The sequence below is a fragment of the Microtus ochrogaster genome, chromosome 16, assembly GCF_000317375.1.
Source record: "Microtus ochrogaster isolate Prairie Vole_2 chromosome 16, MicOch1.0, whole genome shotgun sequence".
NCBI classification, from domain to species: Eukaryota; Metazoa; Chordata; class Mammalia; order Rodentia; family Cricetidae; genus Microtus; species Microtus ochrogaster.
In genome coordinates this window covers 30098432-30116005 of record NC_022018.1, presented here as the reverse complement: position 1 = coordinate 30116005, position 17574 = coordinate 30098432, and the positions used below count along the sequence as shown (strand labels likewise).

Genomic DNA, 17574 nt, shown 5'->3' with positions numbered 1-17574 from the left:
TAGGACAACCTGTATGAAATTTTCAAGGAAAAAAAAAATTTAAAAGTTCAGTCCTGTTTTGTTTTCTCATCCGGCTTTGTCAATCACAAGTGAGTGATTAGTTCTACTGAGCCTCGGCTTTATCAGCAAAATTTGAATAATGATACAGAGATTTAGGGGGGAAATATGTTGAGAGAAATAATGTCAAGATCTCTAATGGGTTTGTGGGTCATAGATTTGGAAATGAAACAAGAAACAAAAACAAAACTCACACACACACTAACATCATTGTGTGACATTTTGAGGGATTATTCAAGACAAAAATGGTTGAACCTGCAAGTTTGCATGAACTGTCCTGCACACCTGTCTCCCAGAACTGATGTGAACTGTTTACACTTTTAAGTATTCAGTGATAGGCACTGTTCCAACAGGGCAGGGCTGTCACGGGAAAGCAAAAGAGATTGAGAACAATGAAGATGTCAAATGTGTACAGTAAGATGACAAGTTGTAGCACAGACTCGGCACCCTTGTTCAGTCCTACATCATGACTTCAGGGCTTGTGAGGCTATCAAGGGCACAGGGCTAAGAGAGTCTCTGTTGGTTCTCTTGGAAATATCCCCACCTTAAAACAAACACTTAGAAATACAGACTTGAGGACTGACGGTGGAAATGGGGACAAATAGAATACATTCGATCCAATCTATAACCAAGCCTTTACCCCTGTAGCCCTCTTAGCGCAGTAGGCAGCGCGTCAGTCTCATAATCTGAAGGTCCTGAATTCGAGCCTCAGAGAGGGCAGCTTTTGCTCATTGGATGATTTCCCCTTCGACACATTCTTAAAGCTAGGCTCATACACAAAGGAATACTGCAGAAATTTTAGGAACCCTGCGACTGAGAACTGCCTAACAAGACGTCTTTCTGTGCGAACTTTTATAGAACTTAGAGACGTAGAGGTTCAGTGAATGGAATTGTCCCCCAGTGTATTACTGGTTCCTCTGATACGTAGGACAGGAACGCTCTATGAAGAGGTCCGACGGGTCTGACGAGGAGGTGGCATACAAGATGCTGGACTTCCTTTTTCTGGTGTTCCATACTTACGAGCAACCGGACGTCAATTTTGTGGGTAGCTAGAAGACTGGGTTAGCTGAATTGGTATTTGTACTGGAATAAACTGGGAAACAGGCTAAGCCTCATCCAGAACAAGGAGAATCCAGGCTGTGAGAAAACTGGTCTGGGGTCAGGTGGATCTAGGTGAGAACTGAAAAGCTTCTGTTGTCCTAAGGAGGACCTGACACACAGGGGACTTGTAGGAGCAATCCAAGAAACAGAGAGTCCGACCCCGAGGAGCGCTGTCTTCAAGGCGGCATTGCACAGCTAGCAATTCTAACTGTAGCCTCAAGTCTTCAAATGTCTGAGGAAACAAATGCCTCCACAATGACATCACAATAATCTGCTACGGAAAAACCCTGATGGCCAAAAAGGATAAAGGATTTTTTTTTCCTGTCTCTCGGGGTGGGGGTGGGGGTACAAGGCAGCAACCAGGTGTGGTCCTGCCGAGTTAGTACCCATCCTGCTCTTACTTAGTTCACGCTCAAAAAAAAAAAAAAAAGTGTCTCGCTTAAGAATAATAGCTTAAACAGACAAAACAGGGGTTCTGTTAAATCTCTACCCTTTACATAATTGCAATTCCTGTCTTCCAGATGTCCCTGCCTTGAGGCCTATGTGAGAATTTCTTACACTGCAGTCACCTGACCTGAGATTGTACACATTGTAAAGTCCCTTCCCAAGATCCTCATGTCTGAATTCTTGGAGCCAGTGAGGAGTTGCTTTGCATGGGAAGAAGGCTCTGTAGCTGTGTTAAGGTCACAGAGTGCGAAGGAGAGTTTAATTTAGCTTAGGGTTCCAGAGGTCCAAGAGGCCAAAATGGTGGGAGGCTGGCAAAAAAAGCCTCAGGCACAGCTGCAAGAGCAGGAAATCAAGAAATCACGGCTCAACTGCAAGCACCAAGCAGGGAGAGGAGGAGGCAGGGTGAGTCCCTGAAGTCTCAGCTGAGCCCTGGGACTCTTCCAGCAAAGCAGCACCACTTCTTCCACCAACTGGGGACCAAGTCTTCAAAGTACCCGAGCCTAAGGTGGGCATCTGTCATCCTCATCACCACAGACAGTCTGTCTGGGATTACCCAGGTCAGTCCAATAGAATCAGATGAGTGGATAAAAACAGAGAACCTCTCCCTTTATTATCCAAAATAATTCAGTGGCAGGAGATTTAGAGATATATGTGAGTAGAAACTGGTCCTTCAGTTCAAGCTTTAAAAATGGTGGAAGAGGTGAAACCTAGAAGCTGGAAATAGAAGAAAAAAGGATTCTCCCGATGATAACACAGCCAACACTCTAGGTGTAACAGAGAGACTTGGACTACTGATCTGTAGACTGAGAGACAGCAAAGGCATCATCACACCACCACACTGTTCAACCCTTTGGCTTCGAAGATACATGTTCTAGCAACAATAAAAATTAATTGCTTTTAGAATATAGAGAGGGTACAGCTGTCTTATCGGTCTTGAGAACTTCTATATCTGTCCTGTAAGGAAATATTAGGAGAAATTTCCCTCACAGGTGTGGTTTCACAGACAAGAGTCTGTTACATACTTTCAAGTAAACTAAAACCACAGGCTCTCTTTGCATCCAAGTGTGTGAGCAGAACTGTTTGCAGACCTAGAGTTTTGGCTGAATGATTGTATTTAGTTGTTTTCTAATGGGTTCAACTGAAGATGCCAGGATGAACTAAAGGGGGGCTAAAAATCTGAGGGTAAAGAAGTCTACTCACGCCGGGCGATGGTGGCGCACGCCTTTAATCCCAGCACTTGGGAGGCAGAGGCAGGCGGATCTCTGTGAGTTGAGGTCAGCCTGGTCTACAAGAGCTAGTTCCAGGACAGGAAAGCAGCACAGAGAAACCCTGTCTCAAAAAGCCAAACAAAAAATAAAATAAATTAAAAAGTAAAAAAGAAGTCTACTCACAACGGGAATCATCTGTCCATGTTTATTCTTCTTTCAATCTTTATTCTTCCTTGTTCTCTCTTGTTCTACCTTGTTCCCTGTTCTACATGTTACAAACATTCTCAGTCATATATATATATATATAAAATATATATTCAGCAATTCCCCAGCCCTAGCAGGTTCCAGGATCGGATTGACCTATAGAAAATCAGATAAGGGTCTCTCTCTCTCTCTTTCTCTCTCTCTCTCTCTCTCTCTCTCTCTCTCTCTCTCTCTCTCTCTCTCCCTCCTCCCCCCCTCTCTCTCACACACACAGATCTATGGGAGTGGCTAGTATACATCCAGTGAACTCCTTAATGGAGAAAGTTAAGAAAGGAATTAAATCATCAGGGGAATCTAGAGGGGAAGGTTAGCGCTCTATGCTACATTTTTAGATGGTTAGAAGGAGCCAAAGGGTTTATTTTCAATAAAATTATGAATAGGGCACTGATAGCTTAAATCAGTGTGCCATTTCTTTTCTCCCAGCAAGCATAGAGGCTACCAGGTAACCAGGCAACCTGTCTAAACAGTCAGGGAGAAGCTGATAGCTCTTGATCAGATAGCACATAAACCAAATGCTGTAGTTTCAATGGGCCAATGTCTGCAGTTAGACTTACTGTCCCAGCACTTTAAATTGTGAGTTCCGGGCTATGCGGTTATCAACTTTACGTTCGTGGGTGTTGTGGGTCTTCCTCGGGGTTGCAGACAATTATCTCTTTTGCTGTCCTTATGAGTAAAACATAGCCATAAATTTCCTGAACTAAGGTCATCAGTAAACTGAGGTAAAGGTGAGTGTAAGAAGTTAAGAGTCTTTTGAGTGAGGTAAAACCAGAGCAGCAACTTGGGCAGGCAGAAATTCTATGCCCTTGGAAATCTGTGAGTATCTGAATGAAATGCTCTATGCCTGGATCCTAAGCACTGACCAAATGCCTGCTGGTAAAGATAATTGCAGGAAGGCGGATCTCTGTGTTTACATAGGGGAAACTGTTCTGAACTGTGGAATTAATTCCCAAATATGTAACAGAAAGGGAGTCAGCTACAGCGAAAACTCTACTCAAAGGACAGCCACTTCACTCAGAAAGCAATAACACCAAAAGCCTTGTCTTTTGGTTTAGCCTACTTCAGATCCCTTGGCTCTGATAAGTCCCTAGTGAAAAGATGGCCGAGATGTTGCAGCTTGTAGCAGTTTTCCAAAAAGAGCAGCCACCAAGTGTGTTTTCCTGCTCCCTTTCCCTCCTGTCTTTTCCCTCAACTTCTTCAAGTTGCTACAATTTGTTTTGAGGGGTTCTTTTGTCTTAGATGAACAAAGCCCTATCTAGGTATTACCTGGCAATCTGAAATGTTTTTGTGGGGATTTTTATTACTATTAATTAAAAAATATTGTTCTTCAGCTGAAGGAGAGGTAAAGTTCTTCAATGACGTTGAATTTTTAAAATCAACACAGAAACATCTCCCTGCAAGGATCTGACTTGCTCTATAAGGAACCTTTGGAGTAAGATGGAAGATTAGGAGACTCGGAGTTCCTGACAGAAACTTTTAAAACAAGCAGAAAGTATGAAAAGCCAAGCTTTCAAACAAACAAACAAACAAACAAACAAACAAAAAAAGCCAAGCTTTCTAAGTAGCAGAAAGCAGAGTCTAAATGGCCTGTGGCTAGTGGCAGGTGGGCTGCCGTTCTTCATGAGAGACACTGAAGGAGGAGCTGGATGGGCGGAGATATATTTGAAGAACTAATGCTGAAAACTTCTCAAATTTGACAGAATTCATGACTAGTCACATTCAAGAATCTCAACAAACTCCAAGCAGGATAAGATAAAAAGACCCATTACAATCAAACCCCAAAGGGCAAATATAAAGAGAGAATTTTAAAAGCAGCAAAAAAGAAGCCATTAATTTAGTAAAATACATTCTTCAATGAGATTAATAGCCGATTTCTCTTCAGAAGTGATAGAGGCAAGAAGGCAGAGAGACCTGTGCAAAGTGTTAGAGGAAGGAAAGTGCCAACCAGGAGTGAATTGAGCAAACGGGTCGGAGCAAGACGGCTCAGCAAGTAAAAGCACTTGCTGTTAATGTTACAACCTGAGTTTGACTTCGAGGACCCATAAGGTGGAAGAAGAGAACAAACTCTTGCAAATTTCCACATATGCACTGTGGCATGCTCTCTCTCTCTCTCTCTCTCTCTCTCTCTCTCACACACACACACACACACACACACACACACACACACACCCCACACTACATGTTAATTTTTTTTTTTTTTTTCGAGACAGGGTTTCTCTGTGGTTTTGGAGCCTGTCCTTGGACTTTGTTTTGTAGACCAGGCTGGTCTCGAACTCACAGAGATCCACCTGCCTCTGCCTCCCGAGTGCTGGGATTAAAGGCGTGCGCCACCACCACCCGGCTAAAAAATTTTTTAAAAGAAGGTATCTAGCAAAGATTTCAGAGGAGCCTGAGACTGGTGGGGTACCAAGCAGTTGGTCCTTATATCCTTTCCTCTGGTATTGGAGAACAGGGAGGGGAAGGCTGAGATTAATATGAAACCCACATGGAAAAGTTAAAATGGAAAATGATAGCCAGCAGGAGAGCTTTCAAAAACAGATTCTTGGGGCTAGCAAGAAACCAGGCATTAGGGAAATTCCCAGAAATACACAAAGATGACCCCAGCTAAGAATCTAAGCATCATGGAGAGGGTACCGTAACTGCCCTCTGTAGTCAGATTGATGACTACCTTGATGGAAGAAGATGCGGAGATCCACAAATAAGCACTGGGCTGAACTCCTGGAATCCAGTCATAGCGGAGGAGATATATTATCAGCCAAGGGGCCAAGACCATGATGGGGATACCCACAGAAACAGCTGACCCAAGCAAGTGGGAGCTCACTGACCCCAGACTGACACCTGGGGAACCTGCATAAAGCCAACTGGGCCCTGTAAATGTGGGTGACATTTATTATGTGGGTTGGGCAGTTTGTGGGGCCACTAGCAGTGGGAACCAGGCTTTATTCCTAGTGCATGAACTGGCTCTTTGGAGTCCATTCCCTATGGAGGGATTCCTTGCTCGGCCTATGTGGGGGGCTGGCCTTGGTCCTGCCTCAAGTGATAGAATTTGCTGACTTCTCATGGGAGGCCTCCTCACCTTCTCTCAGTAGACGGGGAGAAAAGTGGGGGAGCAAGAGAATGAGAGGGAGAGGGAAGTGGGATTAGTATATAAAATGACTGTTTTTTAAAAATAAAAAAGTAGTTTCTACAAAACTGAAGAAAAAAAAAAGAAATAAAGTTCACGGCCATCCTAGGCTACAAAGTTTGAAGACAGTCTGGGTTGAAATTCTGGCTTAAGACAAAAAGAATTCATATTATCCTATGTTGCTAAGTACAAGAAAATGAGGGGTGGACGGGGTGGAGGCAACTGAGATGCGGAACTGAAGACCACACTGCACTTGGGTTGAAAGGCAGCTAGCAGCCCTATATAGAGGAAGATATCTTAGAAAGGAAGACCGTGAATCTTTAAGCTAGTAAACTCTGGGGAGGGTAGGAATGACTTTTTCCCCCCCAACTGGGAATTAAAGGCCACCTAAACACACCATGAAGACAGGAAAACCCTCAAAGAAGAAAATAAATCAGTAGAGATCATGGGAAGAAGACTTTAACGGTTAATGAAGACAATGTACTTGGATGGCAGGATGCGAGGGTTTGGCATATTCAAATAAAGTCAAGGCACTAATTTCCTTGGGAGAAGACAGGTTAGGTGTATGCTCTTAAGTAGCCAGGCCGGCTGTGACTATTAGATCCTATTTCCTGGTGCAACAGTTAACTAAGCGGAATGTGGCTGGGGGCATCTAACACAGACAGATCATGAGAAAGTACTTGTTATATGTAATTCCCTTAGCACTGCTTTCCTGAAAACAAAGCTGTAGATTAAGCTGCGATAGGTGACTCCTAAGGCATTCCTATCTTTGAGCCAGCTGCCACGCTTTAAAGTAGCTCTCATTCCCTTCACTTGTGAGACTTAAGGCCTTCATTTGGAAGAGATGTGAGGTTCAAGAAGAGCCCACTTAAGATTTCTACATTAAAACTTCTAGAGTTCTTCTCAATTTCAAATAATTATGCAATTTGTCAGTCTTAAGACTGAGTCCTGAAAACAAGCTTGCCCAGAACTTCAGAACAGGTGTGAAGGAGCACAAAGTTCAAACCAGTCGCTCCAAGTCGTCGCTTTCTCCAGGTTCTAACTGTCAACTTGATGTTAGCAGTCACTACCAACAGTCCTTCCACCTTGGCTTTTGAGGGATTCATGTAGCCCAGGCTGGAACTCCTCATCCTCCTACCTATTTCTACCTCCTGAATGCCGAGAGTAAGCTGCCCCGCCTACCTTATTCCCATTTCAATTTAGTACGCCAGAAATAAATGTTGAATGTTCTCAATCTCTGTCTAAGTTTTGAGACAAGGTCTCCCACTGAACCTGGAGCTTACCTAACATAGCTAGACTGGCTGGCCAGGGAGCTCCAGGGATCCTCTTATCTCTGCCTTCTCACTGCTAGGATTACAAGCACCACTGTGCCTGATTTTTACACAGGTACTGGGGACCCACATTCAGGTTATCTTAGCTGTGGTGGTTTGAATACTTAGTCCCTAGTTGGCACAACTTTTTAGGAAGGTTTACCAAATGGGAACTTGCTGGGAGAGGTATGTGTGACTGGGAGGGGGCTTTGAGGTTTCAAAAGACTCTTGTGATTGCCAGTTAGCTCTGACTTGTGGTTGTGGATTAAGATGTGAGCTATCATGGTGTCACACCTCTGAAACTGCAAACCAAATTAAACTTTCTTTTATAAGTTGCCTTGGTCATGGTATGCTGTCACAGCAATAGAGATGTAACTAGAACAGAACCAGAGAGTGGGCTGTGACAGACCTGACCATGTGGTTTTCCTCAACTTAGATGGCAGACTTTGGGATTTTGAACTAGAAAAGCAGTTACATTCTGTAACCAGAGCTTAATGGGCCATCATAGCAGGAACTAGTAGACAGAAGTGCTGAGAGCTATGCAGACTGTGGAAACTAAGCTCAAGAGGTTTCAGAGAGGAAGAATATTAGTAACTGGGCTAAAGATCTTTCTTGTGATATTTTGGCAAAGAATGTGGTTGCCTTCTGCCCTTCTTCAATGGTTATGGCTACCACCTACACATTCATCATTAAGTACAATACCCCAATGTAAATGTAGGGGACTAGTTAATTTCTCATAGTATAGTGGAGACAAGAATAGAGTTTTTCAGAACAAATGTTTATTTAAGAATTAAAGGTAAACAAAACAATAAAGCATAGAGGAGTACACGGACAGAATATACTTTATTTTCATTTAGTCTGAAATCTTGAAAAGGTTACTCTAACTACTTACCTGAGGTAGATTTGGGTTGGCACTGCTTCAAGGGAACCTCCATCCATCCCAGAAGTTACCTTCTAGCTTTGGTTACAGGCTCCCAAGTGGTCCTCTCCAACCTCAGGTTACGCTACGTAATACCAACACTTTCTCACCATAGTTAACAGGCCTCAGGCCTGCTTTACATCCTCAAAGTTCTGTTTGAGGAATGGTCCACTGTTAGTTTATTTGGAGACTACAGACAATTACCAGTGAGACAGGCTGAAGGAAGGGTAAGTCACCAACCTACTAATGTTTTAAGCTTTGCCTCTTTCTCCATGGTCTATTCACTGATTAATAAGCAGTCACAATGACTAATTTTTTTTTTTTACTGCCATTGTCATATATCATCCAATATTATTTTAAGTATCACAATTATCAAACTTTTGCTAGTAATACCATGATATTCCTCAAGAAGAAAAATACATATCTAGTGTGTGTTTATCACAATGGATAAATTTTCATAGTACTAAAATTATTTGTAAAAATTACCAGAACACATCTGATTAAAACTGACACAACCTGTTTCTTAAAGGGAAAAACACTGGAACCAGATTCTTTACGGAGCTAAATTCACTGGCCTTAAGATTATGATTATCAAACAACTATCAGGTTAAGAGCTTACAGCCACATGTAAGGTATTACCAGATCACTTGCATGAATTGAAACACTAATACCCCATGGAATCCAGGGGTTCACTAAACAAATTACAACAAAACTAGAGGACTATAATTAGCAACAAAATAATACTCTACAGAGTCCCAAGTACTACAGGAACTTGAAATAGTTGAATTAAAAGTCTTTTAAGCCAAAGAAAGAAAAACAATGAGAAGGGAACATAAGATGCTTGGGTCATGAGCCATCCAAAGAATGATAAAGACAATCAACTACCCTACTGTACTGGGAACAAATGTTATCCTTAAACCTCAGGTGAATCTGCCAACCACTTTTCTAACATTTATAATCCTGCATTTCAAAACAAGAATATACCTTATATTGTGTTGACTGCAATCCTTTCCCTGGGATTAAACTGTATTTTTCTTTCCTTGACAGAACTGGAATAAATGAAAAAAAAATGTATCATTATGAAGCTTAATTTGCTGCAAGCATCAGGGTAAAAGAAGAACATGAGCTTTGGAGTCAGGACCCCAAATCGGTGTCCTGTCGCTCTATAAGAATGCTTCATTGTCTCTCCTCTGCCTTCTCTGGTTTACAACTTAACCCTATTTCTTCTGCTCTGAGCCAGTTGATACAGTATCTATCACTGAAAGAGATGTAGCAAGTAACAAAAAGCTGGATACTATAACATGATCATAACCAGTATCCAGGAATTGGTTGTTTGGGCTTGAAAAGAAATGAATCTCTATATCTGAAATTTCAAGGGCCAGTGATAACTCAAAAAAATACTTTAGGGACAATTTTGGACCATTTTGTGGGCAGATCTCAACACTAAGAGCTGAGTACTCTGCTTTTTGCTGAGGTTGATTATGCAAAGGGGAAGCAACTGATAATTTTAACCCAAACTAAGTATTCCCTAGCTTCTTAGTTCTTTTCATAGGCTGCTAGCAACACACCATTCCCATCCTAGATAAGAGACTTTAAAAAAAAGCAAAAATCAAAAGCACGTCTTTTTTCCAACAATAACCCATGCCCTACCTTATACACAAGATTACAATCCTTTTCTTTACTGAATTTATGAGTTTTTAAGAGTGAAACTAAAGCAATCATGAGGTGGTTCAGACAAAAGAAAAGTGTCTTTACCTGAGTTACCCTTCAGCTCCATGCTGACCTGTCCCAGCTCCTCCAAACAAGCTTCTGGGTCACTAAGACACTACTCCCTCCCATACAACTCTATTTAGCCCCTTATAACTATGAGAAGAGCTCTCTCATACATAGCATATATACAGATTCTCACCCACAATTAGATCTCTTGCTGGAGCAACTCTTCTGTAGAACCGGTTCTTTGGGGCCCGATTAGATGAGAGCTTCTAGCTTCTTAGACACAAAACATTTATGCGTTTTCACTGATGTGAGTTCCCTGATACACCCCCAAGAGCTGAAAATTAACAAGCTTTTCTCATTCAGACATGTATCTTTCTTCTGATTTTTGTTTAGGTGGATACAAACCCAAGTAAGACTCTCCAACAAATATTTCTGCCACACTCAAGATAAAATTCATTTATACCAGTATGGCTTCCCTGATGGGTAAGAAAGTCAGAATTCTGTCAGAAGCTTTTTCCTGCAATTTCTGGGGTTTCTCCCCAGGTGAATTTTCTGATATCCAGTAAGGCGTACATATTATCCAAACTACTGCTGACACAGAGCATTTAAATGGCTGTTCTCTGGTATGAATTCTCTTGTAATGGTGATGGTTTAACACTGCTGGAGATTTCCCATACTGCACATGTAAGGTTTCCTATCTGAACCTTCTTGTGTGGAAGGTTTCTCAAAACCCAAAGCATTTGTGGAGCTCTTCACAAATGTGGCTAATAATGCTGTCCTAATAGGGCCAATCTCTGCATAAAGCTTTTGTTACAGTTCCAAAGACTGTAGACTCTCTCTCTGGTCCCCAATGAAGTCTGAGGTCTGAGGTAAATCTGAAATTCACCTAGGAGTCTTTTTCTTAATGAGTTCTGATGTGTAAATCCCTTTTTAAGGTAATGTGACTTCTTGTCAAGACATCCGTGAGGTTTCTGACGCACGAGAGCTGAGATCAAGTCCTTTTTCACTCACATTACAGATGCAGTCCTCACCAATGCGCACTGTCTGGTGCTGAAGAAGGGCCGAGCTATGATGAAAGCTTTTATCACATACGCTGTATTTATAATGCAGCTCCTCTGTTTGAGTCCTCATTTTCTGCTGGGCAACAAAGTCCATACCTAGGAAGAAACCGCTCTCACACATAGACCACTGATGTGGTTTCTCTTCCATGTGAATTCTCTGATGTACAATAAGGTCTGAGCTACAGCTGAAGCTTTTCTCATATTCAAGGCATTTGAAAGTATGAGTGTGAGTTGCCTGGTGCCTAATTAGGTTGGCACTCCGGGTAAAACTTCTCATACACTCCAAGCATTTATATGGTTTCTCACCGGTATGGACTCTCTGATGTACAATAAGGTCTGACTTCTGGCCAAAGCACTTCTCACAGGCACCACACTTGTACGGCTTCTCTCCGGTATGAACTCTCTTATGTACAATGAAGGCTGAACGGTGTCGATAACTTTTCTCACATTTACTGCATTTGTAGGGTCTTTCACCGGTATGAGTCCTTTGGTGGCTAATAAGATCAGATTTCCCACTAAAAGCTTTTTCACATTCCAGACACTTAAATGGCTTCTCACCTGTGTGAGTTCTTCGGTGCCTTATGAGATTTGTACTTCGACTGAAGCATTTATCACACTCATTACACAGATAAGGTTTTTCACCTGTATGGCTTCGCTGGTGGACAAGCAGATCAGAGCTCTGACCAAAATTCTTGCCACAGATGTCACAGGTATAAAACTTTTTACCTGCATGTGTTCTCTGGTGTCCTGAAAGGGCTAAGTGGTGCCAAAAGCTCTTCTCACATTTGCTACACTTATACGGTTTCTCATAATTATGAATCCTCTGGTGCGAAATAAGATCTGAACTTTGGATGAAGGTTTTCTCACACATATCACATCTATAAGATTTCTCCCCAGTATATGTTTTCTCACACATACGTGCTAAGTTTTCACAAAAATTTTGTTCACGTTCAAGGCACTGACAAATTTGATTATCTATTTGAGTAATCTCATGAACATGAATATAAATCTTTTTCCCCTTCTGAGGGCAAACATGGTATATTTTTCTTTTTTGAGTTCTCTGGTTACATCTCTCATCTGAAGTGTACATTTTCTATGGTTCTCTCCTAAGTGGTTTTCCATTGGTCTTCTTGACCCCTGTTTTCATAGTCATTTTACTGGTAACTTCAAAAACATATGTTTCAAGCCTTTCATTCATTAGCAGTTTGCGTTTACAAATTTCCAGTATCATATATATCAATTTCTTACTTGGAACCTCCAAACCTATGAGACAAAGTAGAAATATTATTTATATTTCTATCAATAAGAAGTCTAAAAGCCGAATAACTGCAGGAAAGACTGACAAAAACTTTTTATTGGGGTGGGAGAAATGGCTCGGGGGATAAAGGTGCTTGCTGCCAAACTGATGACCTGAGTTCTACTCCATAACCAACCTACATGATAGAAGTTGAGAACTCACTGTCTTCCAACATCCACTCTGGTGCCATGTACCAACATGCACCTCCTTCACACTGAATAAATGAAAGGAAAGGAAAGGAGAAAAGGAGGAAGGGATGGAGGGAGGGAGGTGGAAGAGAGAAAAGAGGAAAAGGAGGAGAGGAGGAGTAAACTGTATATTCTGCATGATTCCTTATCCAGAACAAAATGTTCTGGATCTGTGATTTTTAAAGACCTGCATATACATAGTGAGTTGCCCTGGAGATGGGATGCATAGCTACACGACACTCATGCATGTTTTATAGCCAACTTATTTGGTCCTTCACATTTGCTGTCGTGTGTAGTCTTTTTCACGCAGCACCACCATCTTTTATTTAGTAATATAAATATGAGTTTGCATCTTATTGTATTAAGAAAGTGAAAGTAAACAAGCAGAACAAGAATAAAGCACACACATCAGTGCAACAACACCCTTCGCTGTGTTCCTGCTACCACCTAGCAAGCCTGTAGGTGTGCTACAGCAGGGCTTGCTTCCATCTCTCACCAAGGAGGACAAGTTGCTGCTGCTCAACCCACAAACTTTCACCTTTGTATGGGACTCCCATCTGCTCTCTTCACATGTACATCCTGACCGCAGCTCTACAGTCACTCCCCTGCATTATCAATGTCTTCCTTTCTACTGGGTCATTCTCATTAGTAAACAGGCTATCCTTTCTCCTCTTTAAGAAAAAAAAAGGCACAACCAACAAGCAAAATTCCTTGATCACCTCAGCCTCAAATTAGTCTTCCCATTCTGTTTCCTTTATATTAGAATTTACCAAAAGAAAAAATCACTCGCTACCTGCCTCCAAATCTTGTCTTCTAGGGTTTCTAGAACATATTCCAATTAGACATTTGACCCTTAACTTCTATTCAAATTCCTTTAGAAACCTGCAAACATCAAGGAAACCTGATCCCTAGTTCCCAGCTTAAGTCATTTCTGTGTTCTTCCCCTACTCTGGTCACCCTGGTCTTTGACACAGTTCAAGCAAGCCAGAACTATTTCCATTTCAGGGTCTTAATGTCCTCTGTCTGTCTGTCTATGTCTCTCTCCCCCACTTAAGGACTTTTCCTCCTCTAGATGTCTTCAAAGCTTCTCCTTTCCTTCACTTAAATCTTTGCTCAATTGTTACATACTCCCAGTGGGGCCTTTTCTAATTACCTTATTCTCCACCTCGACTTACACAACACCCTTTCCATCCTTTCTTTTTTATTTTTCTCCACTGAATGTGAACCCTAACAGACAAGATCCCCCATACTTATTTCCATTATTATTTAGTTTGTTCACTGCTGTTTAACACCTAGGACAATACCTGGCACATGCGAAGCTCTCAAACTCACAACAGACCTTCTTATGGTATCTATAGGTGACTGTATAACCTATGAACCATTTGCTGCTCATTATACACCTATTTTTCTAGGGAGAATGTCACAAAGGTCAAGTATCTAAGAATGGACTGGAGCCAACATAAAAGTTTGCAAATGAAACCAATATCAAAACTGACTGAAAATGGCATGCCAGTAAATGTAAATGCTCACCAAATTCAGCACACTGACAAATAGAGTGGAGCAGAACTCAGACAATACACCAAAGGGATCTCAAATAATAAGATAATGCACGACTTCCTATTGTATCAATTTACTAACTCCAGGTTTCTAATTTTCACTCAGCATTTGATAGTATCCTTGGTGTGTGAATATATCCATTAAGTGAATCCTTGTTAGACAATAAAATATCCACCCTTGTTACATAAGCGGATACTTCTCTATGTATTTCTTAGCAAGATGGTGAATCAGAGTTCACCTTGTTGACCCATGCATGGTGGGTATCAAAGGGTTGAAGGTCTGCCTGGCGGAAGGAAACCGCACCAAATACTGACTTGCCTTGTGGGAAACAGTTACCAGAGAAACCACTAATATCTTGAGCAAAGAGCATATTTTGTCCCTGTCACAATCAACCCTCAAATCCGAAAACCACCAGAGAACATTATTCCGACCTTATGAGGCTACGTTTACAGAAATGAGTGTCTAGAACCTGTCTAGAACCTTCTCTGACCTTCCAGTCAAAGGAAGTAAGCAAAGCCTGCCTTACACTGACAATAAACTCTCAACTCATCCAAAACCTGAAGGGTCACCTTACAATCTCTTCTGTTTTGTACCTCACAATCAAGGTGTCAAAAATTTGTTGGCTCCATTTCAAAATTCATAAATCCAACCACTTCTCACCAATTTCTGCTGCTACCAATCTGGTTCAAACCACTCTTCCTTCTCCTGTGGAGTATTATAACTTAGCTGGTTGTTACAGGCCAAACTGTGCATCACTTCTAATCCCTACCTTTTCAGAATGTGATACATGTGACCACATGATCTTTAAGAATGACATTTGGATGGCCCTGACTCAAGTAGACCAATGTTCTAACAAGAGAGTAGGATGCTCAGAGTTTGCAAAAATGCACACCCAGAGAGTGAAGACTGTGAGGGCATGGGGAGAACGGAGCTGTGTGCTCCAAGCAAACCACCAATATACATAATAAAATAATTAAAGAAAAAAATTAAAATTCCCCCCTTAGCTGACAAATTAAAGGGGCTAACACATCACAAAAGATGGACCCTACTCTGGTGAAGGAGAGGTCTAAAGATTGAACAAACTGTCGCTTACCCAGAATCTAAACAGACGAGAAACAGCATTCATTGCATTCAGTGTTGGTCTTGATAAAATCAAAATTAAAATACAGTTTTCTGTAAAACACAAGAACAAAACAAATTTTATGCTAAGTCATTTATACACAAAGAACTTAACAGTGAGTAAACATTTCCCTTAAAAAGGGCTAATGAGAGCAGGGCAGTAGTAGCCCATGCCTTTAATCCGAGCACTTAGTAGGCAGAGGCAGGATCCAGATGTTTGTGAGTTTAAGACCAGCCTGGTCTACAGAGCTACTAGAAGGACAGGTGCCAAAGCTACACAGAGAAACCTTGCCTGGAACACCGCCCCCAAGAAAGGGGGACCGACTGATGGGTGTTGGATACATACATGCTTGCCCAGAGGACCCAGGCTCAATTCCCAGCACAGTGTCTCACAATCATCTTTCTGTAACTCCAGTTCCAAAGTATCCAACAACCTCATTTGGTCTCTTGTGCTGTAGGAGGCCACTTGTTTGCTTTTGGCCACCCAGACTCCCAAAATAATCACACAGAAACTGTATTAATTAAATCACTGCTTGGCCAATCACTTAAACATACTGCCAACTAGATTTTACACATAGAAATAACCCATTTTTATTATTTTATATTTTACCATGATGTTCGTGGCCTACCGGCAAGGTTTTAACTAGCAGATCGTGTTTTTTCCCCCTCTGGCGGCTACATGACTTCTCCCCGACTCTGTCTTCTTTTTCCCAGAATTCGGTTTAGTGTTCCCTCCCCGTGTTGTGTCCCCCACCTCCCAGCTCTGTTCTGCCTTCCTATAGTCCAAAGCAGTTTCTTTATTCAGGAACCAATAAAACGACACATATGCAGAAGGACCTCCCATACCACTCTCGGGCACTGGGCACGCAGATACAGTACACAAATACACAGGACACCAGATGATGTGTGCTGTGTCCATCGGAGTGGGATAATGAAACACAGATTCCCCACAGTCACAGAGGGGAGTGATGAGTACGAAAGAACAAGATAGGAATGAACTCTGTATCGGAGTCAGATGGAACTGAAGGGCAGTATCAGAATGAGGTCATACTTTGTACTTAGAGAGAAACAGACGTGTATACACATAAAGACGTGTTTTTATCCAATACTGCCAGTTGTCACGTCACAGTAATAATGTACTTAATGAACATTGAGATTCTGGGTTCTAGACACCATTCGTCCCTGAAAGGAATCAGGAGACATGTTAGATATGGGTTTTCAAACCAGCCTAAAATTAATATTCATGTTGAGCCAAAGTGTAGACATGCTCAACGAGAAATGCTGGATTTTTTTTTTTTTTGGTTTTGTTTTTACTGTTTTGTGGTAATGGGGATTGAACCCAAGGCCTGTAAAACACTTTTACACTCTACCATTGAGCTATATACCCTATATTCTTTACATTTTGAGAAAGGTTTTCCCTAGGTCGCCTAAGCTAGCTTTGTAACTTACAATCCTACTACCTCAATTCTTTAACTGAGTTTGCTGGAAAAGGGACCAGATTATCTCATTCAGCTACCAATCCAAAGCATCACAAATTGCCCTCAATAGCCAAGAATGTGTGGTGCACAAGGAAAACAAAGCAAAGCAAAAAAAAAAAAAACAAACAAACAAACAAAAAAAAACTAAAAATATGTAAAACCAGAAAACAATTTTCCTATGCAAACAAAATACAATCTGGCTGCCGAACTTCAAAAGACTATGACACTTTTCATGTTTAAAATGCCGTTTCTTACCACTTATCTAGAATAAAATCCAAGGTTTTTACTGCCTTTCATAATATGGAATTTCTGCCATCTTCATCCTCACAGGACCTCAGAAAGTTAAGTTTCTTCTGCCTACACTGCTCTTCCTTCATGCAGCGTTCTCCACTGTTTGAGTCACGTGAGACTGAAACTTACTACCTCAAAAAGTAGTACACCTTGATTACCTTCTCTCAAAGACTTCATACCACCCTAATGCTCAACATCACTACCCAACTTTACCATATGCATTTTATGTACGTTCCCTTGTTTGTTTCTCCTACTACATCATAATAACATCTACTAAAGTTAAGACATTGTCTTTTGCCGGGCGGTGGTGGCGCACGCCTTTAATCCCAGCACTTGGGAGGCAGAGGCACGCGGATCTCTGTGAGTTCGAGACCAGCCTGGTCTACAGAGCTAGTTCCAGGACAGGCTCCAAAGCCACAGAGAAACCCTGTCTCAAAAAA

General features: G+C 41.6%; 1 protein-coding gene and 1 non-coding gene across 2 annotated transcripts in view; one reads left to right on the top strand and one right to left on the bottom strand.

Moving 5' to 3' along the window:
* The first annotated feature begins 704 nt into the window (after nt 1-704).
* On the top strand, nt 705-777 carry Trnam-cau. Its single transcript has one exon. It is a non-coding gene; the product is annotated as a tRNA-Met (tRNA).
* A 7503-nt stretch (nt 778-8280) lies between these two features.
* LOC101996889 (zinc finger protein 322) overlaps nt 8281-17574 on the bottom strand; it is an 11625-nt gene continuing 2331 nt past the window's right edge. The window contains 3 exon segments of the mRNA XM_013349132.2: nt 8281-12221; nt 12224-12467; nt 15340-15419. Of these exon segments, the coding sequence (XP_013204586.1) occupies nt 11095-12221; nt 12224-12326 (1230 nt within the window). The 5' untranslated portion in view covers nt 12327-12467; nt 15340-15419 and the 3' untranslated portion in view covers nt 8281-11094.